The 18,648-nt window shown below is 42.4% G+C and overlaps 1 protein-coding gene and 1 pseudogene across 1 annotated transcript; both read right to left on the bottom strand.

Annotated features, from left to right (window-relative positions):
- Positions 1–601: 601 nt before the first annotated feature.
- LOC142068880 (olfactory receptor 10A7-like) lies at positions 602–1,201 on the bottom strand (annotated as a pseudogene).
- Positions 1,202–8,431: 7,230 nt separating this feature from the next.
- Positions 8,432–9,379, bottom strand: LOC142068738 (olfactory receptor 6C75-like). The gene has a single exon (XM_075118550.1). It carries the CDS (start codon positions 9,374–9,376, stop codon positions 8,432–8,434), a length of 945 nt encoding a protein of 314 aa, XP_074974651.1. The 5' UTR covers positions 9,377–9,379.
- Between the last annotated feature and the right edge of the window lie 9,269 nt (positions 9,380–18,648).

Raw genomic sequence — 18,648 nt, 5'->3', positions numbered from 1 at the left:
ATCAAAGTTGAATGACCCTTTGTTGTTAGTTCTTCACTATACCTCTTAGAATGTTAGTCTAGGGTGGAAGCAAAAAGACAGCAGGAACGCAAAGACCAGCCTTAAAATCAAACAGAAGTTTGCAGTCTGACACAGAAAAGCATGGACAACCCCCAGGATCCACTAGCATTCATAAGAGGGACGATTTTCCCCAAATGGTCATGCACCTTTTGTCCTTTTCCCATTTTGCTACTGAAAAAAAGGGACAAAAAGGGCAAAAAGGAAGGAGAGGAGGAAGAACCTCTCAAATCTTTTTTATAAAAATATAATTTCATTAAAAAATGGAATTTTTAAAAAAAAAATTTTATCTTTTTGGTGACAACTTTTTTTGTAAAATAAGTCATTTTTTACATTAATTTTTTTTGTTAAAAAACTATTTTCTCTATTAATATGGTTGAATTCAACTTTGATGACCTTTGAGTAACTTAGGATACAGGAGCCAGAACTTTAAAGATATTTAGGCACCTACTGAGACTTTCAGGAGCACCTAGGTGCCTAACTCCCATTTGTTGCAATGGGACCATAGATTCTCTCCATTTCATTTTATCCTAAATAAATTGGCTCACAGTGTCTGCATTCTCGTGCACAGCACAAATTCACTTAACCTTTTTCTCAGGGCCTCTTTTTCCTCCCAGTTTCTCAGGTGGTAAATGAGAGGATTGAGCAAGGGAGTCAGGACCATGTTGAAGACCGAGCCCACTTTGTTCAGGTCCCCCAGGGTATCATTGTTGGGTAAGACGTACACAATCGTCAGGGTCCCATAGAAAGCTGCAACCACCATGAGGTGAGAGGAGCAGATAGAAAAGGACTTCTGCTTCCCCGTGGCAGACGAGAGTCTCAGGATGGTGCCTATAATAGCAACAGACAACATAACAATTAACAGAATTGGGGGGAAAGTGAAAATTGAGCCGAATATGAAAGCTGTAAGTGCCATCAGAAGATGTCAGTCCTGGAGAGCTTTAACACAGGGCTGAGATCACAGAAGAAATGGTCCATTTCATTGGGGCCCCAAAAAGTTAATTGTGATACGAACAATGCTGTTATGGTAAGAGCCAGAAATGCACTTAACCAAGAGCCAGCTGCAAGCAGGAGACCAAACCCTATTCATAAGGGTTACATAGTGCAGGAGTTTACACATTGCTAAATAATGATCATACCACATTGCTGCTAGATTCTTTAGCTCCAGAGAACCAAAGAAATACATTTGTACAATGCAGCCGTCAAAAGAAATAGTTCTGTCCCAAGTCAGGAGACTGGCCAGTATCCTCAGCAGGGTGGGCTAGGTGTAGCAAGTCTCCAAGCAGGACAATTTTCTAAGGAAGAAATACATGGGGGTGTGAAGTTGTTGATCACCCACAACCAGAGCAACAATGAGGATGTTCCTGGCCATCGTCACAAAGTCGCTAATGAAAACAGCAGGAAGAGAAGAATCTGCAGTTCAGGGAGATTTCCGAATCCCACGAGAATGAATTTTGTGATGGTGGCTTGATTTCCCCACTCAGTGTTTTCCACTGATTGCATCTAAAGGAGAGAAGAAAATCAATTAAATTTGTAACTAACATCTTCCATTTAATTCCAAAGATATTGAGATTCCCCTCTCTCCGCAATATAGCTGCCCAGCAGTTGGGTCTAGCTTCTACTTGATCTAGCTTCTACTTCCAGCCTCTGGATGGAGTTAGACCTCTGTCTGCAAGATTGAAGAGCCCATTATTAAATATTTTCCCCCAAGTAGATACTTATAAACTGTAATCAAGTAACCCATTCACCGTCTCTTTGTGAAGATAAATAGATTGAGCTCCTTGAACCTTTCACTATAAGACATGTTTTCTAATCCTTTAATCATTCTTGTGGGTCTTCTCTGAACCCTTTCTACTTTATCAATATTCTTCTTGAATTGTGGACATCAAACCTGGACACTATATTCCAGCAGTGGTTACACCAGGGCCAAATACAGAGGTAAAATAACCTCTCCTTTCTGACTTGACATTCCCCTGTTCATGCATCCCAGCATCACATTCGCTCCTGGGATGCATAAATAGCCCCACCCTCACTGTTCGATATGCATTTCTCCCTGACTGTACCATTGGTCATCTTATGACATAAATTCTGAAATTTGACATATCCCCAACGGTGGCCAGATCTAGTTGTTTCAGATGAAGCAACAAAAGACTCTAATTTACACCAGGTGTGCCAGAGGAAAATGAGCCCGATTCACTCCAGTGAAGTTACTCCTGATTTACACCATGTGAGTGAGAAGAGATTCAGCTCCATTCCCTCTAATAAGGAGTCAGTAAAAAATAAGGCACAGGCTCCAGAGGGATTACACACAGTTTTTACTGCACATGCGTTTCCTTCAGTTTAAGTCAATGAAACCGATCTCTGTCATGAATTTTCATAAGAAAAGGTGCGTGAGGTAATATCTGTTATTGGACTGACTTCTTCTTCAGCTCTGTGTAAACTAGAAAGCTGGTTTCTCTCGCCAAAAAAGTTGGTCCAATATGAGATATCACCTCACCCACCTTGTCCCTCTAATACCCTGGGACCAGCACGGCTACAACAACACTACATACATTAATTTTCATAACAGTTACAGCTGTTGCATATGAAGGGTACATTAAAGACTATGCGATGCTCAGATACTATGGTGATTTTTTTAACAGTGCACAATTGCACAGATGGGGGGAGGGCTGGCAGGGTCAGCTTCCTGTGAAGCATCAGGGATTGGCTACAACTAGAGATGGGACATGGAATGAGATGAGACAGAGCTATGAGGTGGTTCGGATAATCGTCTTTCTAGATGGCTGGCTGGTGGGTCTTGCTCATGTGTGCAGGGTCTTCAAATCACCAGATTTGGGATGGGGAAGAAATTTTTCCCCTAGTTCCTATTGGGCAGGGACCTTGAGGGTTTTCACCATCCTCTGCAGCGTCGGGCTCCTGCTGGGATCACCTGGGCATACCTCAGCTAATCCATTCCATGCCATTGCAGGGACCTTGGTCACTGGTGGAACTTCACTCTCTCTGTTTCTGCCTGGGTTCAAACAGTTTAGTCTCCTGCAGCCTGAAAGGCTTTAGTCTTCCCAGTTTATATGGGTCAGCACCAAGCTTTGCCCAGGGATTCATGTCTACCCAGTTATTAAGATCAATAACACTCCTCTCAAGTCTGTGGAGAAGTTTTGCTACGTAGGACATATCCTGTCAGCCACAGTGCCATGAATGTCAATGGGGCCATAGCCCCACAAGCTTAAATTTATTACTGTGAAAAATTCCATCAGTTTTGTTCTTTGGAGCAGGAAGCATGTTTTTGTTCGCATCTGTACAGCGCCTAGAACAATGGGGTCCTGGTCCATGACCGGGGAGCTATTATAAGAAAAATTCAACTAATAAATGATAAAAATATAATATCTATGTCACTTAGGGTGCTTTTGAAAATTGTACCCGAACACTGATCAAACACAGGGACTTAAGTCTTTTCAGATACAAGGGTGCGGAATACCAATTCATAGGAAATAGATTGAAAACAGAGATGGGAGAGGAATAAAGAAGTCACTGAGTGAGAAGGAGAGACTGAGGGCTCATCTACACACACAAATTGTACCACACCCATATTGTTAAAAGTGTAACATCCCCCTAGTGCAGATGCTATGGTACCAATATGATACCAATCAGGGGCAATAAGCTATACCAGTATACGATACCAGTATAAGACAGGCTCCTTTTCTTGATTTACCTGGTGCTAACTGCAACATTTAACCCTGTTATTTACAGCCCGAGGAACAGGGAGATAAAATGTGCTCTCAGGAAATCAACAGGAAGGAAAAGGTTCCCTCAGGCAAAATCTATGGTATGATATTGTTGTGTGCTGTGCTTGGGAAACTCTGGGAGTGGGGAAATTGTGCAGCTCCATCCTTGTCTTAAATAGGTAATATTCATGTCTAAACCGCCTTCAGTGTTCTCCTCTCAGACAGGTGCAAATCATGCGTCTCTCCATTGAAGGATTATTTCTCCTTACATTCACGGTCATGTAAATGTATAATATGTCGGTGAGACCATCACTGGAATTTTGTTCCCAGTCCTGGTGGCCCTACATTAAAAACCATGTTGAATAACTGGAATGGTTTCAGAGAAAGGTTAGAAGACTGATTCATGGTCTAGAAAACTGTCTCATGGCAGAGACGGAAGGAGCTATCTATATTTTGCTTATTGAAGTGAAGGGTAAGTAATAACTTAATTACAGACTGGAAATAAGGCATAATTTTTAAGAGAGAGACTAATTAATCATGAAAACAATTTCCCAAAGGTTGTGGTGGATTCTCCATCATTGGCAAGTTTTAAAACAAGATTGGATTGGGTTTTTTTTAAGTTTTGCTCTAGTTCAAAAGGAATTATTTTGGGGGAAATTCTCTGGCCTGTTCTCTATAGGAGATTAGACCAGATGAGCAGAATGGTCCCTTCTGGCCTTAGAATCCGTGTATTATCTAAGGGGTGAGGTATCTCTCTGAAAAGTATCCTTATGTTCAGCTGAACTTGCTGGGTTATACTGAGGAGCCGCCAGCTGAGATTCTACGGATGGGATTGCCCTAAAGTCCCCACTGGCCTTAAAATGTTTGATTCTATGAAAAATTCACTCAAGTCAATAGTACAGATTCCCCTCTAATTTAAACCAATGTAAAACAAAAGCCATTCAGCAGAGGTAAAAATTCAAGCTCATGTTAACCTCATCTAGGTTAGAAGTGCCAAGCATTTTTATCACTTATGTATATCATGGGATTGCTGAAGTTTTGATGTATCTTAAAATGTCATTCAGTGGGATCGTAAACTCATTTCTTATGGAATAGTAATTTTCTGTGAAATTTTTAGCATACCTGTGTGTGCTATAAAATAATAAATAATGCTACTCAGAATAAAATAACTCTTTAAAACCTTAATTGTTCTTGCAATCTGGAGATACTCTGTGAATACACATAACATAATGTTTACCCATAAAGCCACCTTGGATTTTAAAGGGACCTATGGGAGTTAGAAGCCCAATTCTGAGAGATTTTCCATGGCAATTGGGCATCTAATTCCCTTTGGTTTCTTTGAACAGCTCAGACATAAAGAATCATGAATTTCTGAATGTCTTCTTAAAGAAAATGGCATGGTTATTAATGAGTATGACTGAATGCTTAACTGGTACCATTCTTTTTATTAATTAGCTGGTTAGTGACTGTATATACTTGAATTCTCATAACTAGTCTACAGATAGACACTCCTATCCAGTCTAAGGGTATATAGTGATGAACAAACTAATATTGAGGAACAGGTCAGACGCCACCAAAAGTCATCAACGCTCCACCTATTGGCTTCACAGAGGTCCTAGGCCTGGAGCCGGAGCCATGGTTTTGACCTGTGTCCACTAGAAAATGGGCCAAAGCTACCAAATTGCCATCCCTTTTTACCAGCATTTAGACAGTAGCAAAATCACCTGGATTCATATCAGTGAAAAGCCCAGCTGACTGTTCTGAGCCCCTTGCAACATCCAGGGAATTTGGGATTTAAATAACTGAGGTATAAACACAACACAAGAATTCCTCGCTGGACTCTAAACTGTGTCTTCACTAATATATCCCACTGGTGATGGAGGGTTTGCAGTTAGGACCTTTGGGTATTAATTTACAGCAGCATAGATTGTGTCATGTCCTCTGAAATATTGCTAGTAAGTGGCAATGATTTTTCAATACTATGGGCCAAGTTGTTCCCTGGTGTAACTCCTCTCATTTCACTGTGGCTACACCAGGGTGTATCTGAACCCGGGGTTTATCACTGAGATACTGGGCCAGGTTCTGATAATGGATACACCACTGGAGTAAGGGGAAATCGTTTGTAATTACACAAGTGTAACTGAAATGAGAATCTGGGCCATTGTACAAAAAGTTCTCCTGCATCTCAAACTAATGTGTGATTAAAATACTATTTTCAAAAGGAGAACACAGAAGCATTGCTACCCGTTATGCTTCCATTGTAACCAATCTGAGATGCCCATGGTCAAGAGGCACAGTTACTACGCAGACTGTAAAAACACACACACACACAGAGCTGGGGAGCTTTAATAGTATTTATTTGCCTAAAGATGCAGATAGGAATGAGTGAAATTTTCAAAAGCAGCAGGGGGCGAGATACAAAATATGGACTTTGGCTCTTAACTACTGTAGGTGCCTAAATCACAGAATCAGGCCCAAGAGGGTTCTCTAAACCTCCACTCAACTGCTCCCAAACACTGTAGGCAGCTAAACTCAACCAGCATCCTACTGTTTGCAGTCAAATTCCCGAGGGTGTCTCTGGGCATGCACACGGCAGCCTCAGACCAGACATCTGGACACATACATCCCAGAGTTCCCCCACCTAACTCACCCAAGGGGTCCCAGTTGGTAGGTGAGCTCATGCAAAAAGTTGGGGTGGAAGTAGGGACTCCCTTGTCACTTTTAGCCCAGTGGTTAGGGCACTCAGCTGGGATGTCAGCGATCCCTGTTCAAGTTCCTCCCCTGTTGGAGGGAGAAGAAGGGGGATTTGAACAAGGCTCTGCTACTTCTCAGGTGAGTCCCTCACCACTAGTCACTGGGATATTGCAGTGTGTGGGGTGCCCTCTATCACTCTGGTTGAAGCTGTTCTATGCTGGATAACTAATATTCCTAACTTCAGATATAACAATGACACATACGTAATAATTAGATAATCAGAATCAGTAAGTAATAACCTTTCCAATGATATCTCACAAGACCCATATTGCCTAAAACATGTCTTAGTTACTCCAAATTCATATTATAACAATATCTCCATGAAGAATATGGGGTGTAGTGTCACACACCCCATATGGCCCTGCATCAGGGGACAGCAGGAGGGTGGGTTGGGTGGTCAGGAGAGCAATGGAAATCTAACCAGTTAGAAGGAGAGATGGAGAATGACAATATTTTTTGGTAAAAAAACAGGGCCCAAAAATTTGGAGGAAGAACGAAAATATCAGGGAGACTCAGTGCGATTTTATTTTTTCATTCATTTTTTTTTTGGTCAAATTTTGGTGGTAAATATTTTTATGTGTATAGCATATTTCTGTCTGGGATGAGGGAAGATTGTGTGACAATATCTAGGCTGAAATTAGCAAAGTTGCCTAGTGATTTTCAGTGCTCATTTCCTATTCATAGTAATTCATCCCTTTCTTTTTTATTTGCGTTGGGGAGGGAAATCGGGTCTCATGAGCTATGAAAATTTTGGCCATACATCTTATGTTTGCATTTCATATATCTGTATTGATATCCATATTTATATCACTATTGATATAGATATTTTAATGTTGCCTTGACCCTGCAAAGATGTATGAACAGGCGGGAAATTTCACATGGCAGGACACGGAGACTCCCAGTCCTCCCCAGACTTTCATTTTTTGTTTACCCAGCTACAGATCTGCATAGAATACTGCCCAATCAAAGTTCTCCACTCACTGTGGAGGCAATATTTTTCACCTACTGTTCAGAGGCATAAATGAAAATGAAGGGTCCTAAAAAGTGGAGAATGACTTTCATTGGCTTCAGTGGGAGTGGAAGAGACCCAGAACCACCCAAAAGATGGTAAGCTCCTAGCAGAATTTGGACATAGTGTTCATGTATGCATGAATGAGCCAGAGTGCTTTACTGAAACGTGAGTTTGGAAAAAAAGCCCAATTTTTATAAAGAATGTTTCTTACAGTATGAAGTTTTGTATAAAGAAATGTCTATTAAATGTATGAAAGATGAATGCTCAAAAAGTAGCAGAGTAACAGGAAGAGAAAGAAAGAAAGAAAGAAAGAAAGAAAGAAAGAAAGAAAGAAAGAAAGAAAGAAAGAAAGAAAGGGGTAACCCTGCTATCAAGTTTCAGAGTAACAGCCGTGTTAGTCTGTATGTGGTCACTTTGGATGAGCTATTACCAGCAGGATAGTGAGTTTGTGTGTGTGGTTTTTGGGAGGGGGATGAGGGGGTGAGAGAACCTGGATTTGTGCAGGAAATGGCCCAACTTGATTATCATGCACATTGTGTAAAGAGTTGTCACTTTGGATGGGCTATCACCAGCAGGAGAGTGAATTTGTGTGGGGGGGTGGAGGGTGAGAAAACCTGGATTTGTGCTGGAAATGGCCCAACCTGATGATCACTTTAGATAAGCTATTTCCAGCAGGACAGTGGGGTGGGAGGAGGTATTGTTTCATATTCTCTGTGTGTATATAAAGTCTGAAGCAGTTTCCACGGTATGCATCCGATGAAGTGAGCTGTAGCTCACGAAAGCTCATGCTCAAATAAATTGGTTAGTCTCTAAGGTGCCACAAGTACTCCTTTTCTTCTCTATTTATTATATGCTAAAATTGATACTTTTACATTCTATGCCTGTTTCACTGAGATACTAGTTTAAGAATAGCTTTTCTTAGGGACTCTTTGACCTCCTTGTTTCTCAGGCTATAGATGACAGGGTTGATCATAGGAGTCAGGACTGTGTAGAAGACAGAGAATATTTTTTGTAGGACCTTGGGAGTGTTGGCTGTTGGAATTACATAGACAGTTAATACGGTCACATACAAAATTGCAAGCACAATGAGGTGAGAGGAACAGGTGGAAAATGCCTTTTGCCTCCCGATGCTGGAAGGGATTCTCAGGATGGTGGTGATGATACAAATGTAGGATGTCAGAGTCAGAAGAAAGGGCACAAATGTCCCTATGACAGCGATAAAAAATGTCAACAGTTCCAGAGTCTGGGTGTCAACACAGGACAGCTTTATCATGGGTGAAAAATCGCAAAAGAAATGGTCAATTTCTTTGGAATCACAGAACGTTAATTGGAAGAAGAAAATAATTACAATGGTGCAGAGCAGTAAGCTACTTATCCAGGACCCTGCCACAAGCTGCCAACAAACCCTGCCATTCATCAGAGCAGCATAACGGAGTGGATTGCATATCGCTAAATACCGATCATAAGACATTGCCGTGAGCAGCAGATTTTCTGTATTTGACAGGATACCAAAGAAATATAATTGCACAATGCAGCCCTTAACAGAAATGGTTCTGTCCCCAGTCAGGAGACTGGCCAGCAGCCTGGGCAGGATGGTGGAGGTGTAGCAAATCTCCAGGCAGGACAAGTTCCCCAGTAAAAAGTACATGGGGATGTGAAGTTGCTGATCAGCCACAACTAGTGCAACGAAGAGAATGTTTCCGGAGACAGTCACAATGTATATCACCAGAAACGCGAGGAAGAGAAGGGTCTGCAGTTCAGGAACATTCCCAAATCCTAAGAGGATGAATTCCACAATGGGCGTTTGATTTCTTACTTCTGCTTTCTCCATAATATGTATCTAGAAACAGAAGACCATTAAATATTGATCGAGTGCACGCAGTCAGGTTGTGCTGTCGATTACACTGGCAGAAACCTGGAGTAGGTAACCTCGTAACACTGCATCTCTCCACTGGAAAGTGAAGTTGTCAAAAAACAGAGGGAAGACTCCTATCCTTAAGAGGTTCAGCTTCCAATATAGCTGAAATAAGAGCATGGAATCCTACTGAATTACGGAAATGTCCCATCTAACTCCCTTGGCTCTCTTCAACTTTAAATACCTTTAGGCTGGGATTTTGAAATATCTTTATCATATCAGTGTCACATCAAGAAATCTAGAAGACATAACAAAAGATCAGTAGATTGGAAATGAAAGATATTTAGAGTTCAACCATGGGTACGTCTCCCCAGCAGCTGGGAGGTGTAATTCCCACCTTGGGTAGACACACATGCACAAGCTTTGATCAAGCTGGCAGGATAAAACAAGCAGTGAGAACATGGCAGCACATGCAGCCCTTTGGGATGGCTACCTGTGTACGTAGCTGGGATCTCAGATGGGATTGGGCTCGGGCAGCTAGTCTGTGCTGCCAAGGCTACACTGCTATTTTCAGCTCAATAGCTCAATCAAAGATTGTGTGTGTAGGTCTACCAGAGCAGGGAATTACACTGCCTAGATGCAGTGTAGACATTCCCCATAAGACAGATACTGAAACACTAAGGAGGCTGTGGTCTGTATGAAGGTCTATCCAGCTGTTCTCTATCCCAGCAGATGCAAATTTTAATTTGCACCAGTTGATAGATGCAGCTGAGAAACAGACAAAGACACAAACAAACCCTAAACACAGACTGTGGGCCGTTTCCTGATCTCAGTTACACCAGGGTAAATTGCATCCGCTTCATGTGGATTTACACAAGTGCAACTGAGATCGGAATCCAACCCCATATAAAGAAATGTAAGTGAGGTAAAAATGAAAACTCATTAAGAGAGAAATAAGAGAGTCATTTTTATCCAGAAGGGAGAATGTGCCTGGAGAAAAATGAAAAATGGGAGAAAAAAGGAAGAGATACATAGACAGAATGAGACAAAAATACAGAGAGAGAAAGAGAGAGATTGTTTCTTTCTCCAAATTTTATGAACAATAAAATACAGATCTGTTTAAAGAGAAGTAGCAGATCCTTGCTGTTAAAGAAAAGGTATCAGAGCCAAGAAGTCTGAAATCTCTTCTTTGCTTTTCCTCTACACGCTTCTTGATATATCCTGCCATCTGATCTCTTCATCCACTGACTTATGATGCACCCATATGAACTATGCCTACATCAGGAGTGGCGATGGTACATTGACACTAGTGCAACATGAATGTCTGACAGAAAAATGGAAATCCAGAAAAACACACACACACAGAGAAGACAGACAATGTTTTTGTTTCATAATTTGACGAGCAATAAAATATACACACAAGGAGTCAATAAATTAGATAAAGTCATGGAGGATAGGTCCATCAATGGCTGTTCGTCAGGATGGGCAGGGATGGTGTCCCTAGCCTTTGTTTGCCAGAAGCTGGGAATGGGTGACAGGGAATGGGTCACTTGTTCATTCCCTCTGGGGCACCTGGCACTGGCCACTGTTGGAAGACAGAATACTGGGCTAGATGGACCTTTGCTCTGACCCAGTATGGCCGTTCTTATGTTTTTACTTTCTAAATCTGAGAGCCATTCATTTATCTTTCCTGGGCATGTTTTGCTTTAACCCTTCTACTTTTATTTACATTCCCCCTGGATTGAACAAGCAATCCTATTCTTTCTGACACGCTAGATGCCTGAGCAGGTATTTTTCTTTTCTAAATCAGGTACCTGAGCAGGTATTTTTCTTTTCTAAATTATTTCATTTTAACTGTGCTGCTTTATCTGTCACACGGATACTCTATTGCCAGCTGCCCCCTAACCATAACCCTTCCTGCAGATTTTCTGAGATAAGTTTATAGTCTTTGCACTACATTTTCCAATATCTTCTACCCTTGATAGTCTTCCATTATCTCAGCAAACTGAGTTTGGGTTACTACTTGGATGTCTGGATCCTACAGTGCTCCTTGGTGTATTTTGTTGTTATTCCCTGTCACAGAAATTGTGGTCTCCCCGGTTGGTAATTTTGCCTTCATGTGAGATGAGGTAATCTTCCTTGATAGTTCTGCTAGTGGGAATCTGAAATTATTGCATAGAGAAAAGATAAAGTGTTCCCTCTAAGCTGCATGGCTGTGCAACTGAGCAGGAGTGAATCAAGTGACGTGCACTGATTAGCAGAGCCGCGCAGGGTGGCGTGTGTTCGGGTACCCTTCCCCCCACTGCTCTGCAGCTGCATTGCTCCTGCTCTCTGCCTTGGGGCCCCTTGCAAGCGGCTCCCGGGACCCTGCTGCTTGCTGTGCAGAGCACAGGGGGCAGGAGGGGCGCTGATGTCAGGGTGTCCCCTCCCCCACTCCCCCCTGCCCACGTACCCCATCTCCGCAGAGCAGGAGTGGGGGACAGGGCTCAGGAGCAGAGAGCTTCTGAAAGCTGCTTCGGTCTCAGCTTTCTGGTGGGAGTGCCTTAAAAAGACAAAGCACGGTCTCTCCTACGCATCCCCAGCAGCTGGCATACTCCACTCTGTCCCTGTGTCTCTCTCTCACTCAGACACACACACACTGTCTCTAAGCTTTCGTGAGCTACAGCTCACTTCAAGCTTATGCTCCAATAAATGTGTTAGTCTCTAAGGTGCCACAAGTCCTCCTTTTCTTTTTGCAGATACAGACTAACACGGCTGCTACTCTGAACACTCTCTCTGTGTCTCTCACACACACACATACATTCTGTCTCTGACACACGCACTCTCTCTCTCTCTCACACACACAGGCTTTGTGTCTCTCACACATACACACACTGTCTCTTTCACACTCACCTCCCAACACATACTTGTGTTGTTGTTGTTATTTCCTGCAATGCACATGTATTCTCTGAAATTTCATTCTTTCCAAGTGCTGTTATTGCAGTTTTTGACTGGTCTATGCATTACATAATTTTATTTCTCTCTTATGCTTAAATTTAATTCTTTGACTAGTTAGTATTAAAATGCCTAACCTGTCCTGGATGGAGTAATTTTCCCTATGGTAACTTTTCAAAAATATATATTATAGCTACGTTTTTTTTGTTTTTACTGGTGTCACACATCACCTCTATATTGGTGCGCATCACAAAATTCACTCTGCATATGGATAGAAAAATTAAAGGGAACATTGATGTGAAGGAATATGCTGTGTATGTGGGATGGGAAAGGTGGAGATGGATTGCTCTACTGTAAAACATGAATATAGTCTGTGATAGTTTATTTTGAGAGTGGGCAGGGGAGACATGGATCCTAGCCCATGTCAGACATGAAGAAAATATCTGTTGCCTTTGCCCTGTAAGGGGCCTGGCACAAAACCCCTTGTACTCAATGACTGAGAGTCTTTCCCTTAACTACAAAGGACTTTGGATCTGGCTCATGATTATAATATGAGATGCAAGATGTTGGCGCATGTGAGCCATAGTGAGATAAAGAATGGCTTGGCCCCTATTTTGTATCTACTAACAGGGTGACAACTCATACAGTAGGCGTCTGGTCGGTGATGGGAAGTTGACTCGGGGGGAAGTATTGATCTGATGACGTGAACAAACCAATCCAACAGATACCATTCTCTCTTTAATTATATTGCAACCAATACAATGTTGTTTAGTGTTGCTGAATTGTATAGTAAATGGCTTCACTCACTTTGGTTTATTATAAAATATAGTCAAGAGACTAAATAACCAGTAATAACATGGTACAGGAAAAAGGGAATGGGTGACAGGGGATGGATCACTTGATGATTACCTCTTCCGTTCATTCCCTCTGAAGCACCTGGCATTGGCCATTGTCAGAAGACAGGATACTGGGCTAAATGGACCTTTGGTCTGACCCAGTCTGGCCATTCTCATGTTCTAAATCTGAGAGCCATCCATTACTCTTGCTTAGGCATGTTTTGCATTACCCATTTTTGATGGCTTCCCCACGGGGTGCTACTTGGAACTGTGGTTCCACTGAGCCCATCCAGTCCAGCTCCCTCTGACACTGTGCTGCTGTGGCAATTTGCAGACCCGCTCCCAGTCCTACACTTCCTCCAGCATTTACACAGTTAGGGACACACCCAGCTCATTTTCATGCAGGCTCTCTGACCAGCCACTGCATGAACCAACAATAGAGAAGCCACAAAAGCTCCAGCCTAGGACCACAGAGCTGTACCACCCTGGTCAAAACACCGACCAGTAGGAATTTGTTACCCAGTTTGCCTCTCCCTCAATGTGGAGAGGAATATGCATACTTGTGCTAACCAACCTGAGATTTTTCCCAAGATATTTCACTTAAAGACACACTGGTTTATGTTAAACAGCAAACAAGTTTAACTACAAAACACAGATTTTGAGTAACAATAAGGGATAGGAAACAGATCAAAGCAGATTACCAGCAAACAAACAAAAACACAAACTAAGCATAACACACCGGTTAGATTGACTATGACTGAGCAGTTGCTCACCCTGACTGATGATACCGGCGGTCTTGCAGATTCTCAAGGCACAGGCTGCATTTGCTTTGCAGTTAGGGTTTCTCAGGTCTCATACACAGGCTAAAATCCCTTTAGCCTGCTTCAAGCACTTCCCCAGTTCAGAGTGTGTTCCTTAGGTCTTTCCAGGAGTCTTCTTGTGTGAGGAGTGAAGAAGAACCGTTGATATCGCTCCCTGCCTTTTATAGCCTTAGCACAGGGCGGCAACCCTTTCTTTCAAAACTTGGTGCCTGGACCAGTGTGTGAAAAAATAAAGACACCCCAAGATGGAGTCCAGAGTCATGTGGTCTGGTCACCTGCCCTTATAGAATCATAGCAACCATTACTTACAGGCTCTCTGGAGTGTTCTCAGGAAGGCTCACCAGGTGGGGGATAAGCTTCTCCTAAGGCCTATTGTTTTCCCTAATGGCTCATTACCCTGAATAGGCCCTTCCCAACCAGATATGTAGACTGAAAGCATCTTGCCTAGTGGGAGCTACCAAGGTGTAACTACATTTGAAATACAGATACATAGTCCATATTCATAACTTCAGATACAAAAATGATACATGCCTAGAAATAGAATAATCATATTAATCAAATCACAATGTTTCCAATGACACCTTACATGACCCATCTTGCACAAAATGCGTCATAATTATGCTATAATCGTAACATAATAATATCGCTATGAAGAATATAGTGTGCAGTGTCCCCGCATCACACTTCATTTACTTTCCCCCTGGATTGAACATGCAGTCACACTGTTTCTGACGTGGTGGATGCCTGAGTAGGCATTTCTCTTTTCTAAATCAAATTAGTTCATTTTAACTGTGCTGATTTACCTTTCACACTGATGATCTATTGCACCTTAACCCTAACCCTTTCTTCAGATTTCCTGAGATAAGTTTACAGTTTTTGCACTACATTTTCCAGTCTTATCCACTATTGATATTGTTACATTATCTCAGTAAACTGAGCTTTGGGTTCCTATCTGGGTGTCTGGGTCCTACAGCTCTTCTTGGTATAGTTTGTTGATATTCCCTTTCAGAGAAATTGTGGTCTCTCCTGGTTGATCATTTCTCCTTCATATGAGATGATGTAATCTCCCTTGATAGTTCTGCTGGTGGGAATTTGAAATTATTGTATACAGGAAAGTTAATATTTATTTTCAGAAAGGAAAAACAACAGTACAAGGACAGTCTTATTACTAAATTCAAAGGGGAAGTTATGGAAAACAACTGATACCACAGGGAAAATAACAGCGATAGGAGAACTGTTGAACCAAAAGACAAAGCAACAGAAAAAAGGGAATGTCTCATTTCAAAGGAAATTAATGCAGACAGAACTTCTGATCTCAATGGAAATCTCTGTTCTTCTGATGTATTAGATGAGTAGATCTGCTAGAATAATAGCAAAAAAAGGAACCAATGTCAATTCTATTTTATAGTAACCAGAACATGAAATGCTCCCTAGTTAAAAAATTCTTGGATAAAGCTCCCAGGTCAGTCTGATCTCTGGACCTGGAACTCCAAATGCAGGCCTAGAAGACCCTAAACCTGCCACATGAAAAAAGTTCAAATCTCCTTCTTGACATTGGCTGTGATTTTTTTAGAAATCTAAGGGAGTTAGGCACCCAACTGCCTTTGAATATCAAAGGGAGTTCAGCAGCTAAGCTTTCTATGCTCCTTTGAAAATCCCCACTTAGACACTTGATGACCTAATTTTCACTCATCCTTCTGGTCTTTGCTGAAAGAGCGAGGGGTTCCTTCTCCCACAGTGTGAGGGAATATGCTGTGTATGTGGGAAGGGAAAGGTGGAGGTGGATTGTTGTATTGTAAAACGTGAATGTAATCTGCAAGCGTTTATTTTGAGAGTGGGCAGGGGAGACAAGAATCCTAGTCCATGTCAGACATGCAGAAAATAACTGTTTCCCTAGTCCCGTACGGGTCCTGATACAAAACTCCTTGTAGTCAGTGACTGAGAATCTTTCCCTTACCTACAAAGATTTTGGCTCTGGCTCATCATTCTAAGATGCAAGATTTTGTAGCATGTGAGCTATAGTGAGATTGTCAGGGTTCCCTCCCCACTCTGAACTCTAGGGTACAGACATGGGGACCCACAAGAAAGACTCCCTAAGCTTATTTCTACCAGCTTAGGTTAAAAACTCCCCAAGGCACAAGTTCTCCCTTGTACCTTGGATTAGGTAACGCTGCCACCATGAAGTAATTTAGACAAACTCAGGGAAAGGACCACTTGGAGTTCTTACTCCCACACACCCCCTTTCCTGGGGAGGCTTGAGAATAAACAAGATGAGCACAGACCAACCTTGCGGTTTTTTAGGACACACAAAAAAACCCAATCAGATTCTAAAAGAAACAGAACTTTATTAGAAAGAAAAACGGTAAAAGAAGCACCTCTGTAAAATTAGAATGGAAGATAATCTTAAGGGCAATCAGATTCAAAAACACAGAGGATTTCCCTCTGGGCCAAACTTTAAAGTTACAAAAAGAAAACCAGGAATACACCTTCCTCTCAGCACAGAGAAAATCACAAGCCAAAACAAAAATAAGCCAACACATTCCCTTGCGAGTACTTACTAATTATAATGGAGTTGGATTTCTTGCTTCCTTGATCTGTGTCTGGCAAGCACACAGAACAGACAGACCAAAACCTCCCCACCTCCCCCCCACCCCAGATTTGAAAGTATCTTGTCCCCTTATTGGTCCTTTTGGTCAGGTGCCAGCCAGGTTACCTGAGCTTCTTAACCCTTTACAGGTAAAAGGATTTTGTGCCTCTGGCCAGGAGGGATTTTATAGTACTGTATACAGGAAGGTTGTTACCCTTCCATTTATATTTATGACATGCCCCCCCAAATCACAGATAGTGTTGGACAGACGGTTCCACACTGGTTGTGATTTCTTCCTGGAGCTCTAGGAGAAAACAGAGTTAATAAGGCACATGTACCTTTTAGATATACTACTGACTATATAAAAACTAACAGTATTTTCCACATTTCAGGGATGATTTTAACCAGTTGATTCTGGGAACATTTCATGGGAAAGTGCATCAGCCACTTTGTTAGAAGCTCCTGAGATGTGTTGTATTTCAAAATCAAAATCTTGGAGAGCTAAACTCCACCAAAGAAGTTTTTTGTTATTGTCCTTGACAGTGTGAAGCCACTTCAGCACAGCATGGTCGGTTTGCAGGTGGAAACGCCACCCCAAACATATGGGTGTAGCTTTTCCAGCACGTACACAATGGCGGAGCATTCCTTTTCACTGATTGACCAGTGGCTTTCCCTCTCAGACAGTTTCTTGCTGAGAAACACGACAGGATGGAATTCTTGGTCCGGTCCTTCTTGCATTAAAACTGCTCCCACACCACACTTGGACGCATCTGTGGTTACTAGGAACGGTTTGTCAAAGTCTTGGGGCCCTTAGCACAGGGTCAGACATGAGTGTCGCTTTAAGCTGGTTAAAGGCCTTTTGACACTCTTCAGTCCACTGAACTGCATTTGGCTGTTTCTTTTTGGTTAGGTCTGTCAGTGGGGCGGCGATTTGGCTGTATTGCAGTACAAATCGCCTGTAATATCCGGCCAAGCCTAAGAAGGATTGGACCTGTTTTTTTTACTTTGGGACAGCATCCACTTTGGCTTGTAGGGGATTGATAGTTCCTTGATCCACCTGGTGTCCAAGGTAAGTCACTCTGTTTAGGCCTATTTGACACTTTTTAGCCTTAACTGTTAGTCCTGCCTCCCTTATGCGCTCGAAAACTTTTTGTAGATGAATAGGTCGGAATTTGAACAAGAGGCTGAGAGGCAGCTCTTCAACACTACTTTCTACAAGCCATTACCCTCTGATCCCACTGAGGGTTACCAAAAGAAACTACACCATCTGCTCAAGAAACTCCCTGAAAAAGCACAAGAACAAATCCGCACAGACACACCACTGGAACCCCGACCTGGGATATTCTATCTACTACCCAAGATCCATAAACCTGGAAATCCTGGGCGCCCCATCATCTCAGGCATTGGCACCCTGACAGCAGGATTGTCTGGCTATGTAGACTCCCTCCTCAGGCCCTACACTCCCAGCACTCCCAGCTATCTTCAAGACAGCACTGACTTCCTGAGGAAACTACAGTCCATCGGTGATCTTCCTGATAACACCATCCTGGCCACTATGGATGTAGAAGCCCTCTACACCAACATTCCACGCAAAGATGGACTACAAGCCATCAGGAACAGTATCCCCAATAATGTCACGGCAAACCCGGTGGCTGAACTTTGTGACTTTGTCCTCACCCATAGCTATTTCACATTTGAGGACAATGTATACCTTCAAATCAGCGGCACTGCTAGGGGTACCCGCATGGCCCCACAGTATGCCAACATTTTTATGGCTGACTTAGAACAACGCTTCCTCAGCTCTTGTCCCTAATGCCCCTACTCTACTTGCACTACGCTGATGACATCTTCATCATCTGGCCCCATGGAAAAGAAGCCCTTGAGGAATTCCACCATGATTTCAACAATTTCCATCCCACCATCAACCTCAGCCTGGATGAGTCCACACAAAAGATCCACTTCCTGGACACTACGGTGCTATTAAGCGATGGTCACATAAACACCACCCTATACCGGAAACCTACTGCCCGCTATACTTACCTACATGCCTCCAGCTTTCATCCAGACCAC

Source organism: Caretta caretta, chromosome 13, assembly GCF_965140235.1.
Source record: "Caretta caretta isolate rCarCar2 chromosome 13, rCarCar1.hap1, whole genome shotgun sequence".
NCBI classification, from domain to species: Eukaryota; Metazoa; Chordata; order Testudines; family Cheloniidae; genus Caretta; species Caretta caretta.
Note: the sequence above shows the minus strand (reverse complement) of the source record. Positions and strands in the feature narration are given on the sequence as shown.